At 54.3% G+C, this 15006-nt stretch overlaps 1 protein-coding gene across 1 annotated transcript in view; it reads right to left on the bottom strand.

Moving 5' to 3' along the window:
- The window catches only part of PSD2 (pleckstrin and Sec7 domain containing 2), a 34404-nt gene extending 19872 nt beyond the window's left edge, over positions 1 to 14532 (bottom strand). Inside the window, 7 exon segments of the mRNA XM_065873324.1 lie at positions 2727 to 2785; positions 3513 to 3625; positions 6831 to 6911; positions 9954 to 10148; positions 10532 to 10972; positions 12497 to 12501; positions 14155 to 14532. Of these exon segments, the coding sequence (XP_065729396.1) occupies positions 2727 to 2785; positions 3513 to 3625; positions 6831 to 6911; positions 9954 to 10148; positions 10532 to 10972; positions 12497 to 12501; positions 14155 to 14532 (1272 nt within the window).
- Between the last annotated feature and the right edge of the window lie 474 nt (positions 14533 to 15006).

The raw sequence follows: 15006 nt of genomic DNA, 5'->3' as shown, positions 1-15006 counted from the left end.
TTTTAGATTTTTAAAAACCTGTACATATATGTTCATAGCACTGTTCACAATAGCCAAAAGGTGGAAACCAGCCCCACTGGTCCTTCTGCCTGGAAGGCTTTGTCCCTGGTCTTTCCATGGCTGGCTGCTGCTCACCCTCCAGGTCTCTGCCCCAACCGTGCCTCCTCTGAGACACCTTCCCTGACCCCCAGTCCAGCCCCAACACACCCTCCTGCTTATTCCCTTCACAGACCTATCACTACTTTAATCACTTGTTTACTTCTTTATTTTCTATCTCCTCTAACTAGAAGGTAGGCATCCTGAGGCAGGGGTTCTCTTTCCTGCTTTTTATGGAACACAGAAGGTGCTGAGCCCCTAGAGTCCAAACGCCCCTCCTACAGAAAGTCCTCCAGATTCCTCCACCAGGCTGTGTCTATCTGAAGAGGGTGTACCTACTCCATCTGCCAGCCCCTGTATTGCCTCCTGCTCTGACCAGAGCTATTTCTGGGGGCCCTAGCAGGCCCCACATTCCTGAGATCCCCACCTTCCACCAGACACTCAGTCTCTGTCAAAGAGCAGAAGAATGAGAGCGGGAAGGGAGGGGGAAAAGAACAAAGCAGGTGATGCCACTTCCGTTGGGGTCCTTTGGAAAGCTCACAGTAACTGCAACAACCCGGCCCCGGGCTAAGCACTTTCCAAGTGCTGTCTCCTTAAGTCTTACAGGGACTTTCTGATGGGGAAACTGAGGTTTAGGGAAGTAAATAACTCACTCCAGGTCACAAGCTACTGTGTGGAGAAATACAGAGGACTCCAACCCAGAACGCTTGCTTTTGATGTTTTGCAATGCTGCCTCAAGAGAGAGACAGCATCCTCAATGTCTGTTGGCTGCAAATATGAACAATCCTGCCCCACCCGCTTTTGAGCTACGAAGGTGGTGATGTTTCTCTTCAGCTGTGGGCATTAAGGTGGTGCCACGGGCAGCTAAGTCCCACCAAGCTCGAGAGTATTCTCGACCCGGGGTTCACTGACTGCTGCCCTTGTTAGCAGCTCTCAACCAGGGGGAGAGGCATCCAGGGCTGGCAAAGGAGTGACTGGGTCCTGAGATGGCCCTCGGCCCCGCCAAGGGTGGGGATGGGGAGACGAGGAGTGTGCTTAAAGCTCCTTTTAAGGTAAGCCAGCAACACCTGCTCTCCGTAAACAAACAGTAAGCAGTCTTGGGAGAACGTCAACCCGTTAATGGGCATTTGCTCTGGTGATATTCCCATGGAATACACACATCTTCTCTCCTGTTCCACACCCAGGCTGACAGCCCAGGCGGACATAACCAAAGTTGTCACACAACTACTCTTCGTGCCAAGGTCAGCGAGGCTCTCACCCTCCCCAGGCCAGGTACCCCAGTGTGCCCACGCTTGCTCAGGCTGCCATGAGGCGGGGCACTTCACCTTCTTGATCTTCCAGGGATCTACAGGCTGGGGCTTTGGGCTCTCCATTATTTAAATTTTAATATTAATAATACATATGATTATTATTATTACTGTGCAATAATATTATAATATTAGTGTAATATATTGCTATAATACATTGTATAAAATAATACATTATACTATTATTATAATATATTGTTATAATATATTGTTATAATGTATAATATCATATCATAATATTATTCATAATAATATTAAATAATAAATCCTTACTAAGCACCAGACCCTGACACTTGGTGATACCTCCCTCCCTCAGGCCTCCCCAGGACGCTATGGGCGAAATCATTATTTCCACCTCACAGATGTAGAACCTGAGACGCAGAGAAGGCTAGTGTCTTGCCCAGGGTCACAGAGGTACCACCCGGAGGCAAGAGTAGGATCTGAAGTTGGACCTATCCCAGGTCTTTCTTCCACCCTACATGTCCTGGACTTTCCTGGTTAACTTTGGAACCAGATGTGCTGGGCTGTTTTTCCCATGAGTCACTGAAATATCCCCAACCCAACAGAGGGGCTCTGACCACCATGGGGTGAGCAATGACAGGGCAGTGATCAGTGGGCCAGATGGGGTGATGGGGGACACAGAAGGGGAACATGGAGATGGGGTCTAGGCTGACAGGGCATGCAGACCACCAGCTACACTTACCACCTGAGAGAGGGCAAGAGAGCCCAAAGGGGGCGGGGGGGGTCCCCGGAGCAGAGAAAGGAAAGAAGAAGGAATTATTGAGCCACGAGCAGCACTGAGATGCCCAGATCCCAGACCAGACACAGGCTCACAGCCCGGGGCACCCACCTATCACTTCTCTGTTTGCCTAGTCGGGGCGGGGAGGTGAGGGGTGCATGACGAGAATGCCTCTTGAGGGCAATCTACCAGTTGACCGAAGGGGCTGCCTGGGGCATGGCACTTCAACAGGGCTGCACTCAGGCTTACAGCACAAGGGGTAGGAAGAACATGTGATCTTTTAGCAATGTCTGGCATGGACACGGCTAGGGGCACATATCTTATTTAGCACATCCTAAATTCCCATGTTCCTCAGCTGTTCTTACTGCCCTGCTTGGGGGCAGGGACCCAGGCAGATCTCAAGTGGATAAAACTAGGGCAGAGCCAAGTCTAGAAGCCAAGCTGCCCAACTCCCAGGTCTGTTAAAGAAACACTGGCCAGTGAGCAGGAGGTCTCGGGAAGGGGGCTGGAGAAAGGACCGGCCCTTGGATAACTCGGGATGAATCAGTGAGAGGACACACCCACTCCCTGCCTCCCCAACTCACATGTCCGTGCAGGTCCGTGTTGAGAAGCATCAGGGCACAGGTGAGTGTGTGGATCCCATCTAAATCAGAGATGGTGGCACCCTCAGCATGAGCACCCAGCTCTTTCCCAACCCCAGGCTCCCACCTGCCTCCTGTCAGAGCCAGCCTGGAGGCCTTGGAGACAAGAAGAAGCCAGCCACCTGCCAACCATACATCAGGGCCCAGGGCCTGCGTGATGCTCTGTGTCCCACCCCCATTACAGCATCAGAGTCACTCACTCGCCCCAGGTCAGGACCAACCCCTCCCTCAGAGGTGACCAGACCACCCTGGGCCTGTTCTAGCCCAGATTCCTGCCTGCTGTGGCCAAACTCACCTTGAATCTCAGACCCAGGAATGGCTCTGGGTCCTGGGCTATATCCCTTCCATGGCCCGTGTCTCCTCTAATAACCAGCCTAGTTCCCCAGTTCCTGGGACTCAGGTCCATCCACAGGACAAGTCCTGCACTTAAGAGGACCCCAACCCAGACTTCCACACCAGGACTCCCACCACACCAACAATCAGCATTGCAACAGGGCACCACCGAGAATGAGGACCCAAAGGACTGACTCCAGGATGGAGGACTTTCAGGCACAGGGAGTGACAACAGGCGGGGCAGCTGGGAGGTTCCTTTTCCAGCAGACAGTCCCCATGCCACCTGCCATTGTTCATTCACTGATGCTTCTTGAGCGGGACAGAAGTGGCAGGTGGACCAGAGGTAGGAAGAAGCCAGGGCCCGGGTGGGGGGCAAGGGAGTGGGGCGAGGCGTACCTTCCGAAGTGCTGTCGTCAGGGTTGCACTGGCAGTACCGGCGGGAGAAGTGCGTAAGGACCCGCTCACGCTCCTGTGTCTCCCCCATCAGCGGAAAGGCCTTCAGGAAGGTTCTGGAGGGTAATGCAAGGATGCTGAGGGCCTCCAAGAGCCCCTGAGTCAGTCTGAATCCTCACTCAGGGTAGGACCCCCACACACACACACCACCCAAACCTGCCCAAGGGGGCTGAGGCCCCAGAGCCCCAGCATCTGAGCCCAGGGAGGCACCCTGACCCCCATAATGGCCTCTGGAGTGTGGAGTTTCAGCCCTCATCACCCTCCAGGGCCCTTCTGGAAGGATGCAGGGGCCAGATTGTGAAGAGCAAAGGCAGACGAACACCTCAGTGCCAGCATCCGCTCCACTCCTGGCTCCCTCCTCCATGGTTGGGCCATCCACGCCGCTCCTCAGACCGCTCTCCCTCAGCCATTCCCACTCCTCACTTGAGGCGCTACCAGCTGAGCCCCAGGCCCAACCTTGGCCTCCCTCACTCCCCCCACCCCAAGTCTGAGCCTCCTCTGCTGGGCAGCTCTGAGTCCCTCTCAAGGCCAAATTCAAAGGTCACCAGCTCTCAGAAGTCCCTGGCAGAGTATGCCAAAACCAGAGGGGCTGGGAGATGGGGCTGGGGTCCCTCACCTGCGGCATAGGCACACCCCTTCTTGGGAAGGGAAACAGCAAGCTGAGACATTGTGGGCCTCTATCCATCCTGGGTTCAATGAGACTAATTTGTCCCTGATTTTGCCACAGTTCACTTGGCTTCTGTAATGCTCACTTTGCTTTATCCTCTCTCAAGCACTTCTAAGGCACCCTGGGACCTGTGAGCCCCATTCTGGCCAATCTTTACCCTTGGAGGCTTCCAAAACTGCAGACCACTCTCTAATTCAATCCCGATCAATCAACTGCTGTATAAAAACACTCCATCCGCCATCTAGGCTTCCTCCTTTCCCTGCTTCTCCTGTTCCGCGTTCTCTTCCCTGCATCTGGCCCCTCCCTCGTCTCCTCATACTCCACTAGGACTTTCTAAAACCCATCCCCCATCCCAACCGTAGCCTATCCTACCTGGGAGTCATCCATCCCAGCTCCGGCTCCCCAGCCCAAACACCCCTTCCTCAGGGGTCTTCACCAAGCTCCAGTTAAACTCAGGTTTCCCCCCAGGATCAGCCTCATTACTGCCCACCCTCTCCCCTGCATCTTGGAACCACGGGCCTGTCTGCTGTATCCTCTGTGCTTCTCACACCAATCATTCCTCTGCCTCACAGCCCAACTTCAGGCCTCATCCTCTCCCACCTGACCCTCTTCAGAAGCCTCTGGATCAAAGGCCATACCAGCACACTGCTGCCAGCACTGCCTCCCAGAATACTGCTTCACACCCAGTACCTTCTGGGGCTCCCCAGGGCCTGCAGAGTCGAGCCTCAATCTATTGGGCTGGATATACAAGGTCCTCCCTCCCACCCAGCACTCATGCCTCTGATTGCGAGCCCAACCCACCGAACACCTTCTCCACCCGATCACCCAGTGTGAAAATTCAGACTCAGCTCAGGATAGAGTAGCTTGCAGTCGACCAACACTTCCGCTGAGAACAATGAGAAAAGCCAGACAAAATACATCTCTCTTACGCTATCAGAAAACTGCTGACGCAGCAAACACCAATAGGACCAAGATTCTGGAGAGGAGAGAACTGGGGAGAGGTGGGCTGATCTGCAGCTGCTTTCTCCCCGGGGACACTGCCAATCACGGGCACAGACAAGAGGCAGAACAATTAGTCGCTTCACGGAGCTGGAGAGACAAACTGGGAGACTTGAGGGGCTGTAAACATGTGGCCAGTTCTCCCTGTGAGATATCTACCAAAACCTAAAGATGTAATGGGTAGGAAGGCCTCTCTGAGAAGTAGAGGGATTTGGTTTTTTGACAGTCTCGCCGCAACGAGGAGACAAAATTAGGATTTAGAACCAACCAAAGGGAGAGGCCCCAGTGAACACACCACGCTCTCAGTGGAAAGCCCTGCGGCCTTCACCCTGTGATCGGGGTGAATCCTGAGCCTTACCAAACTTCAGGGCTGCCTCTCCTCAGCTCAGCCCTGGATGGATTAGGACTGCGCCTCCCTGCCCTCCTCTAACTGCCTAGCAAGGGACAAGGTAAACCCTCTCTGGAGGAACACATAATGATCTAGAGCCACTGTAATTCTATACAAAACGTACAGCATCTAATAAAAAAATTACTAAGCACACAGAGAAATAGGATATAAGATGGAAAGCCAAGAGAGAAACAATAGAAACAGACACAGGTGATGCAGATATCGGGGTAAAAGCAGACAAGGACTTTCAAATAACTGCGACTAATATGTTCAAAGAAAGAGAGGGAAAGATGGGGAAAGTAAGTAGAAAATAAATCAAAAGATGAAGAATTCCCCCCAGAGAATTAAAACCTACCCAAAAAAATGTTTAATAAAATGAAATTTCCAGAACTGAAAAATAAAACAATAGAAAGTGAAAACTCAGTAAATGGGGCTAACAGCATATGAGACACAGAGAAAGGGTAAGTGAACTGGAAGCAGGTCAATAGAAAATATCCCAACTGAAACAGAGAAAAAAGAAGGGGAAATAACGTTTTTAAAAGTGTGAGAGGCACGTAGGAGGTGAACAGATCTAACATACATGGGACCACCCACACCTCAGCTCAGAGACCGCTGCCCTTCCCCAGGAGGGCTCTGGCCTAGGGTCTCCCTACTGGCCGTGCCGCCGGGTCCGCTGGACACTGGGCTGCATCTTCCCATTCCCGCCCTCTGCTCCCTGGGGCCTGCACCTGCCCCTCCTGAGGGCCACTCCCCAGGTCCAAATACCAACAGGACCTGAGGGCAAATTCCATTTTGGCTATCTCCTCCCTCAGTGACTGTGGGGAACTGGCCCACAGCTTCTCCACAAGTAAATGGGATGATACCGCCTACCTTACAGGGGGGTTGCTAAGATGCAGTCAGCAGGGTGTGTAAAGGGTACATCTTGCAGACAGGAAGTGCTCAGTACAGGCAAGCCTTTTGGCCCTTTCCCCTCCTGAAGAGTCACGACTGCATTCCCACCTTCATATTTTCAGCGCCCACCGCAGAGCCAGCACTCACTGAGTCTCTGCATTGCTGCTGCTCTCATGACCCCTTCCCCTCAGCCTCCCCAGAGGGGTCAAGAGACTTGTCCAAGGTCTTGCACAACGAGTTTACAGTGGAGTTGCAGGAGAATCCAGATGTGTGGCTGTATCGCCTGTGGGCACTATCCCATCCCAGCCCCACTGACCTGAGTGCTCGGTCCAGAGTCAGGCCCGAGAAGTCAAAGAAGCTGAGGTACTCCCCGGCCACCAGCCTGCTGAACTCGTTGCTGCCAGGAGAGCAGGGGTTATCCATTAGAAGCAGGGCATAGCAAGCAGCGGGGGTTCGTGGCAGTGGGCCCCTGGGGATGCTGACCCACCCACCCAGACCTGCCCGTTCCTCTGCTGTCTCCCTTGCTGGCCGGTTGGGCTCTGACAGTTCAACCTTGGGCCAGGAGGTGGGGGAGTCAGGAAAGCTTCCTAGAGGAGGTGATGTCTCATCCAATACCTTCAGGAAAGGAAGAGCCACCCACGTGAAGGAAGTAGGAGGTGAGATGATACACAGTGTCCGCAGTAGGGGAAACTGTCCAAGAAGCTACCAGCAGGGCCATGTGGCCGGGGCTGGAGAGCAGGAATGGGGGCAGCAAGAGATAAGGCAGGGAACCGGGCCTGAGGGCCGAGGCAAGGACTGGGACTTGATCTGGAAGAGTTTGAAGCAGGGAAGGGGTGAGTGAGATGGCCAGATCTGTATTTGGAACACTGCCTGTGGAGTGGAGGCCCATGGGGGTAGGAGCTGTCCACGAGAGACATGGAAGGGGTGGGGGGGAGGGATGTTTGGGTGGCAGAATCCACAGGACGTGGAGAGGGATGGAGTGGGTGTGGGGCATGACAGAGAGGGTGGCCCCTGGGGTGATGCCCAGAGCCCAGGACAACAGGTAGAGCTAGAAGCACCCATGTGAGAGTCATCAGCCCTTAACTGGTGACTAACAACTCAGTAGGAAGGGGGACGAGCACATGTGAGAGGAGGGGGCACAGACAGGCCAGCAGATCCAGGTCAGAGATCTGAGGAGAACCCCTGTCAGGGTGAGCTGAGGGAAGAGATAGCCAGAGAAGGAGACAGACAAACAGCAGCCCGAGAGGTAGGGGTATGCTGTCCTGAGGGCCAAGGAAGAGAGTGTTTCAAAACTGGAGTGATGAATTCTTGCCAAAAAACAGAGCTTATTTCCACCTGAATACAATCAAGCCCCGAGCTCTCCCTCCTGTTTACAGAAACAAGTGAAGTAACACCATGAGGACACCAAATCCAAAACGTGGAAAGTTCTTCCGGACAAATGACTCCGTTTCTTCAACAAATACATGGCATTACAGAAAGGAGGGGGACTGGCAACTGCTGTTGGCTACAAGAGGCCTAAGAGATATATTGGCCAAATGTAATGTATGTACCTTATTTGCATCCTGATTTGAACAAACATTTTTGAGATAACCAGAGAAAACTAAGCATAGACCAAATGTTAGAGATACTAAGGAATTTTTGTTAACTTTGTCAGAAATTATAATGGAATTATGACTGTCTAAAAAAATACCCTAGTCAGAGACACATACTAAATATTTATGGATCATATGATAGAGAGTCTGAAATATGCTTTAAAATATTCTAGCAAATGTGAGGGGAAGAAGCTGTGGGGGAAATAGATCAAACAAGAATAGAAAAATATTGATAACTTTGAAGCTGAGTAATGGGTACATGGAAGTTTAAGAAGTTACTTTCTCTGCCTTTGTGTATGCTTGAAATTTTCATAATAAAAAGCTTAATTAAAGAAAAAGAAAGGGGCTTCCCTGGTGGCGCAGTGGTTGAGAGTCCACCTGCCGATGCGGGGGCAGTGGGTTCGCGCCCCGGTCTGGGAAGATCCTACATGCCACGGAGCAGCTGGGCCTGTGAGCCATGGCCGCTGAGCCTGCGCGTCCGGAGCCTGTGCTCCGCAACGCGAGAGGCCACAACAGTGAGAGGCCCGCGTACCACAAAAAAGAAAAAAAAAAGAAAAGAAAAAGAAAGCAGTGACCGGTGTGTCAAGGCTGTTGAAGGGGAGAAAGTTGAGGCCCAGTAGCAGACACCGGATTCAAAGACACCAGGCCGCCACTGACTCTAGTAAGAGGGGCTTGTGAAGGGCCCCTCCAGGGGAAGAAGCCAACGTGGAGGAACTGAATGTGCAGAAGGGGAGGGGACAGAGGCCATCCAGAGCAGAGAATAGAATTTTGGCTGTGAAGAGGCTGGGGGAGGAAGTACGATTTGAGGAAGGATTTTTGTTTCAGATGGGAAAGAGTTAAGCACAATTAAATGCTGATGGGAAAACTCTTGTAGAGGGAGTGACTGAAAAGACAGGGGAGGGTGGGGATCAACCGTGATGAAGGAGGATGTCATTAGGTTCGGGGACTATAGCCCAGTGGGAGAGGTAAGGGTGTGGGTGATGCAATTTTGGGGGAGGCCCAGGGCAGGAGTGCCCTGGAGGCAACGGAGGGTGGAGGAGTCAGGAGGGAGGGAGAAGGGGGGTTCCTCAGGACTTCCCTGTGGCCTAAGCCCCAGTCAGCTCTGACTTGGGATCTAGAGTCTGGGCTGCCTCTCTTAGCCTGGGAGCAGCTCTCTCCAGAGGCCCGGCCTGCTTCTGTGCATCTTGAAGGCTTATGTGGGTGTTGGGGGTCCTTTGGATGGCCAGGCAGGAAGGACAAGGCAGGTGGACATGCTGCTGGCCGGACCTGCTCAGGACACACCAGCTGACTTCACAGCTGACTGTCCCCTACCCCTCAGGACTTCAACCTGGCTAGTTCCCTTCCCCCAAGTCCAAAGACCGGGGCTTGTGCTTTGGTGGCTCCCACCCCTTCAGCTGGTCCCAACAGACACACAGTGAATGGGGCTTAATGAGGGCCAGGATCCCCTTCCCCAGCTCCTGGGTCCTCCAAGGTCCCAGCCAGGCCCAGGTTCCCCTCCCTCCTTGGCCCCATTAGGTGGCCCACCAGCCTCTGCCCGGCTGCTCTGTCCTCACTACCATCCACCACGGCCCCATAACCACGTGCCACATGCCACTCCCCCAGCCCCGAGGGGCCGCCCTGCCACACCTCTCCTCCCTCAGAGCCGGGGGCGCCCTCGCCCAGGCAGCCCAGAAAGGAAATAGATTTAGGGCAAGGCCCGGAATGAGGTCAGTGGCAGGAGGAAAAGTTCTTGGGGACTGTTGGGAGCCCCTAGAACCAGGCCCCCCGGACAGCAGCCACCCACACCCCGCCCTGGGCCGAGGAAGACACCGGGTTTGCCTGGGGTGGGGGTGCGGAGATGAGCTCACTTCTTGCCCAGCTGCCGGGCAACATCGCAACGCTGGAAGCCCTCCAGGTGGTAGAGGCGGCGTGCCAGCCGGCGGGCAGCTTCACTCACGCCCTGGCCCCCGTTGGCCAGTGGGTCTGCACTGCCAGGCTCCAGCCCCTCCGAGCTGCTCAGCTCTGAGTCTGAGTCCGAAAGGCCGTCCTTCAGGCTGGGGTCGCTGCGGAGGGAAGGTGGGGTTGGGGAGGAGGGGGTCAGAAGCCATGGTTGGGGGCTGGAAGGTCTCCCCAGGCCTCTGAAAATCCAGGGGTCAGACCAGGGAAAGAAGCTCCACTGCATCGGGACAGAATCAAGTCAGACTTTTAGAAAAGTCCTCAAAGGATATAATTAGATGATCAGCTCCCTGACCCCACCTTGGCTAGAAAGGCCTGGAAGGGCAGAATGGAACCTCAGGCTAGGGGTGCAGAGGGTAGGCACGATGACCTTGCAGAGGGCTGTTCACTCCAGACCCCCGGATGTCCTAACTTGCTGTGCCTCCTCTGGGTCTCAGTTTCCCCATCTGCTCAATGGTTCTCTTGGCTCCCAGCCTGGGCCCTGCCTCACCTGGCCGAGTTCAGCAACTTGTCCATGTCTTCCTCCTCGTCTTCCTCATCCCCACCTGGGCCCGGGGGTCCATCTTCATGGAAGCCATTGGGCACGGCCGTGAGAGACAGGTGGCTCAGGACATTCTCGGAGCGGCTGCCAGAGATGGAGCGCCGCAGGGGGCTGCCCAGCTCCCCATCACCGCCAGCTGCCCCCATGTTCCCCTCAGACCCCATGTCCCCAGTGCCCAAGCCAGCCCCTGGCTCAGGGCTATCCCGGGCCCGCTGCTGGATGAGGGGCGTGAGGGGGGCCTCGAAGCTGACGCAGCTGTCGCTCTCATCTGTGAGGCTCAGCACATCGAGGGAGTCCAGGCTGCTGTACTGTGTGCTCCGCAGCAGCTCTGACTCCACAATCTTCTCAAATGTGGCGCTGAAGCCGTCCCGCACATCTGGTTCTCCTGGCCTGTGGGATGCGAGGACCAGTCACCATCCTGCCAGGTGTCCCCCTTACAGGTGCTAGGATGACACCAATCCATGTCTGGGAGCTCCCTGGGGGCAGGGAGTGGGCACGGACCGTGTCCTGTTTGTTCTTTCTGCCAACGCTTGCTGAGCACTAGGTGCCAGATGCTGGTCTGGGTACCGGGGCACAGCAGTGAAAGGACAGGCGTGGTCCTGGCGCCCCTGCCCACCGTGCCTGGCCCACAGTGGGCATCACTGAGCTAAATGAATGAATGTGAGACTCTCCCTCAGCCTGGCCTGGGAAGGGGGTGGGGGCCTGCTTCCTCCAGGCTCCCCATCACAGCTAGTGTTACACAGGGTCATAATTTTGCTGTCCCCACAACCTGGGTGGTTCTTAGCCTGGCTGCCACATTCTAGCTCTCAGGGCTTGACTTTAATGTCACCTCCTCAGAGAGACTGCAGGAGGCAGGCCCACACCACCCAACACACTGGCCCCTCAGTAGTGTCCATCCTCAGGGTACCTCTTCATTTCCTCCCAGCCCCTCTCAGCATGTAGTATTCTGTTTGTTCCCCTGTTTACACCTGTTTACCCCCCCCCACACACAAGGCCAGGAAGCACCCAGCACACAGTAAGTCCTCTAAACCCTGCTGAGTGGTGCACTGGGTGAATGGACAGATGCCTACCAGCCCCACAGCCCACTACACTGCCTAAGCCCTTGCAGAGCCCTGTGCTGCCCCCAAAAAAGGCCTTTGCACCAGTGGTTCCCTCTGCCCAGAGTGCTCTTTCCTCAGGCTGAAGTCTTCCTTTCGCATCCCTTTCTCACCCTGACTGCCCTATTTATAACTAGGACCTGCCCCCAAACACCCCAGCCCCTTTTTCTTGCTTTATTTTTTCCAAGGCACTTGTTGCCTTCCAACATACTATGTAATTATCTATTATTTTTATGACACATTATCTGTCTCCTCACTAGACCATAAGCTCCATGAAAGTAGGAATTTTTGTATATTCTGTTCACTGATGTAGCCCCAGCACCTAAAATCGAGCATCACACATAGATGAACCGAGGCCTCTTATCCACTGGGGAGATGCACAAGTAAGCAGGGAAAACAGGCAAGGAAGAGGACTAAAAGAGATAAAAATAGAGAAAACGAGAGAGAAGAAGAGAAATAAGAGAGAGATAAGAAAGAAACAGAGAAAAGAGATACAGAGAGCACGAAAAACAAAGACAGAGAGACAGAAAGTAACAGAGATAAAGAGACACACGGAGAGAGAGAGAGAGAGAGAGAGAGAGAGAGAGAGAGAGAGAGAGAGAGAAACATAGAGACAGCAAAAGCAAGAGACACAGAAAAAGAAAGAAGCAGGCTGAGCCCAGCCCATTTCAGATAAACCAAGGCCCACCATTTGCAAAGAAGCACACCCCTGGTAACCTTGAGGATCTAGCTATGCCCTGCTTAGCCCCTAGTGCCTGGGGCTTAGCAGAGACTGAGCCATATTTGGAGGACTGGGAAGTGCCCCACCCCCTCAAACCCCTCCTTGGACCCCCAGTGCCTAAGTTTGATCCCTGAGTGCTTCCTGGAGAAATGCTGACCTGAGAGAGAAAAGCTGAGGCCACAGCCATCGGCCACCCCTGTCCCACCAGGAGTTGAGACGGCAGACTCATTTGGAGAAGGAAGTGGGGAAAGGGCAGAAACCGAAAAGGCGGTAGGATGCCCAGCAGGGGGCTGGGATGGAAGTTGCCTTTACTGACCTCCAGGAGGAGGGGAGGGAAGAGAAGGGCCACTGCCCTGGCTGCCAGAGCAGACACCCAAAATCTGCCCAGCAGCTCTCTCTGCCAGGCCCATGCTGGGTCCTGGAACAACAAAACAGAGTCCTGCCCTTGGGGGCTCTCATCTCATGTCAGAGCCAAGAACGGTCCCCATATCTACCACCCTCTCATGTACCTGAGCAAACCTGAGGGGTAGTTTTGACAGGGGCTTGAAGACCATCAGCTTAATCTCCAAACTTCCATCTGCCTCCACCTTCAGCCATCCTCCAAAATTATACCAACCTAAATACAAACAGCGTGCTCCAAGAAGCCCCAGCCTCCGGCCCGCCCCCATAGGCCCTGCCCCCCATAGGCCCAGATGGAAACTCTCTCTTGGCACACCCGGCACACACTGGCATCTGACCCCACGTACTCACATTCCTGCCCTTGGAGATCTAGACACACTCAGCCCCACACATCCCCGTGCAGACCCAAACGTGCAACTCAAATGCACAGGCCAGGCACACTGACATGCTCACACATCCCCGTGCACACACCAGTATACACACACGTGCATGCCCCACAAGCACATGCTCGCACACCTCCTACACCCTTGTGTGCCCGGGCCAGTGCCTGCAGTGGTACACAGTAAGCCTTCTATATGCTTTCTTTTCTCAGCCCACACTGGAGGTTTCTAGTCATTCCCCTGCCCCATCCTCGCCTCCTTGTGCAACTGGCACCTTTAAGACGCCGGGCCTCTCCACCTCCAGCTGAGGATAACAGAAATGGGGCTGTAACTCCAGGAAGTAGGACTTATTCCAATAAGTAGGAGCTCCTGGTCGAACTCCCAGATGGCACTCAGGGAGGAGTAGCTGACAAAGATTAATCCACATAAGCCTACTCTCTTGAGGTGAGTTGCAGAATTGGGACATTCTCATCTCCAAGAAGCAGAGGGATAGGCCAGATGACCTCCCACATCAAGGCATTTTGGAACTCTGATGTCCAGCCTGGGATGGAGGGAGTGTGGCCCTCCAACCCCACATAGAAACAGCCTACGGTGGAAGGGGAGGTGGGGGAGGGATGGATTGGGAGTTTGGGATTAGCAGATGCAAACTATTATATATAGAATGGGTAAACAACAAGGTCCTATTGTATAGCACAGGGAACTATATTCAATATCCTGTAATAAACCACAATGGAAGAGAAAAAAATTTTTTAAAAAGAAACAGCCCATGGTGAATAGGAGGGCTGGGTGGGCGTGGGGGCACAACAGCCCTGCTGGCCTTTGAAATATCTCTTATGGCCCTATCCTCCCAAAACAGGGACACAAAATTCCCATTTCATGTATGAGGAAAAACAAGAACCAGAAAGGGTAAGTGGCTAGGCCCAGGCCACGCAGCATTGGAGCAAATGTGGTGAGCCCCCATCCCGAGACACCCACTTACCCCAGTGGAGGATCCTCAGTGTCTGGACAGAGGCTCCTGGAGGCATCGTCCCCCTCCGCCAGCCCACCAGCCCTCCAGGGCCTGGACTCTGTAGAGTCTTCCAGAATGTTTGAGTCTGGCCCCAGGGCTAGGCCATTGGTGAGGGAGAGGCCAAGGCTGAGGCCGTGCAGGGCCATGTCCAGGCCCTTTGTATGCCCCTCAGTGTGCACCAGGGTGCCCCTCATCTCATGCCCTGGGCTGGTGTGGCCACTGTTCAGGTCCTCACTGGATGCCATTCCATTCTGGACCCCAGGCTCCTCCTCAGGCTCCAGGCTGGGGTCGCAGGTGGCACCATCTTCCCCAGGCAGTGCAGATAGAAGCTTATCCTCATCCATGGCAGCCACTGCTTCTACCCCGTGCTGGCTGCTTTTGGGACCCAACTTGACCTGGCAGTGGATGGAGAGAGAAAGGGGTGGATCAGAAAGAGCAGGTGCTGGGAGTCCAAAGCCCAGCAGAACCAGCAGCAGGCAGCCTGCCTGAAGACAAGAGGATGGCCCAGATGATCTTCTCAGGACCTCTCAGCTGGAGTCTGGGTTCAGGCTGTGGCCTCTGCACTGCCTTGCTCAGGCCAGCACCACTCACCTCTCCCCGGACCCCCAGCCACTGGTGTGCCCCAGTCCTACCTTCCCCGTTAACTCTAATATATCTCTGTTGTGCCCTTCAGAATTCATCAAAACCCTCCGAGGAAGATCCAGTTTGGCAGGTACTAGGGAAGGGTCCAGGACTCCTCCAAGGCCACTTCCTCTCCCGCTGGTGAGAGAAGGGAACAAAACACCAGGCCTACAGCAGCCAGCCACCTTGCTTCTTTC

The sequence above is a fragment of the Phocoena phocoena genome, chromosome 3, assembly GCF_963924675.1.
Source record: "Phocoena phocoena chromosome 3, mPhoPho1.1, whole genome shotgun sequence".
NCBI classification, from domain to species: Eukaryota; Metazoa; Chordata; class Mammalia; order Artiodactyla; family Phocoenidae; genus Phocoena; species Phocoena phocoena.
The sequence above is the reverse complement of the archived record's forward strand: the minus strand, read 5'-3'. Positions and strand labels throughout refer to the sequence as shown.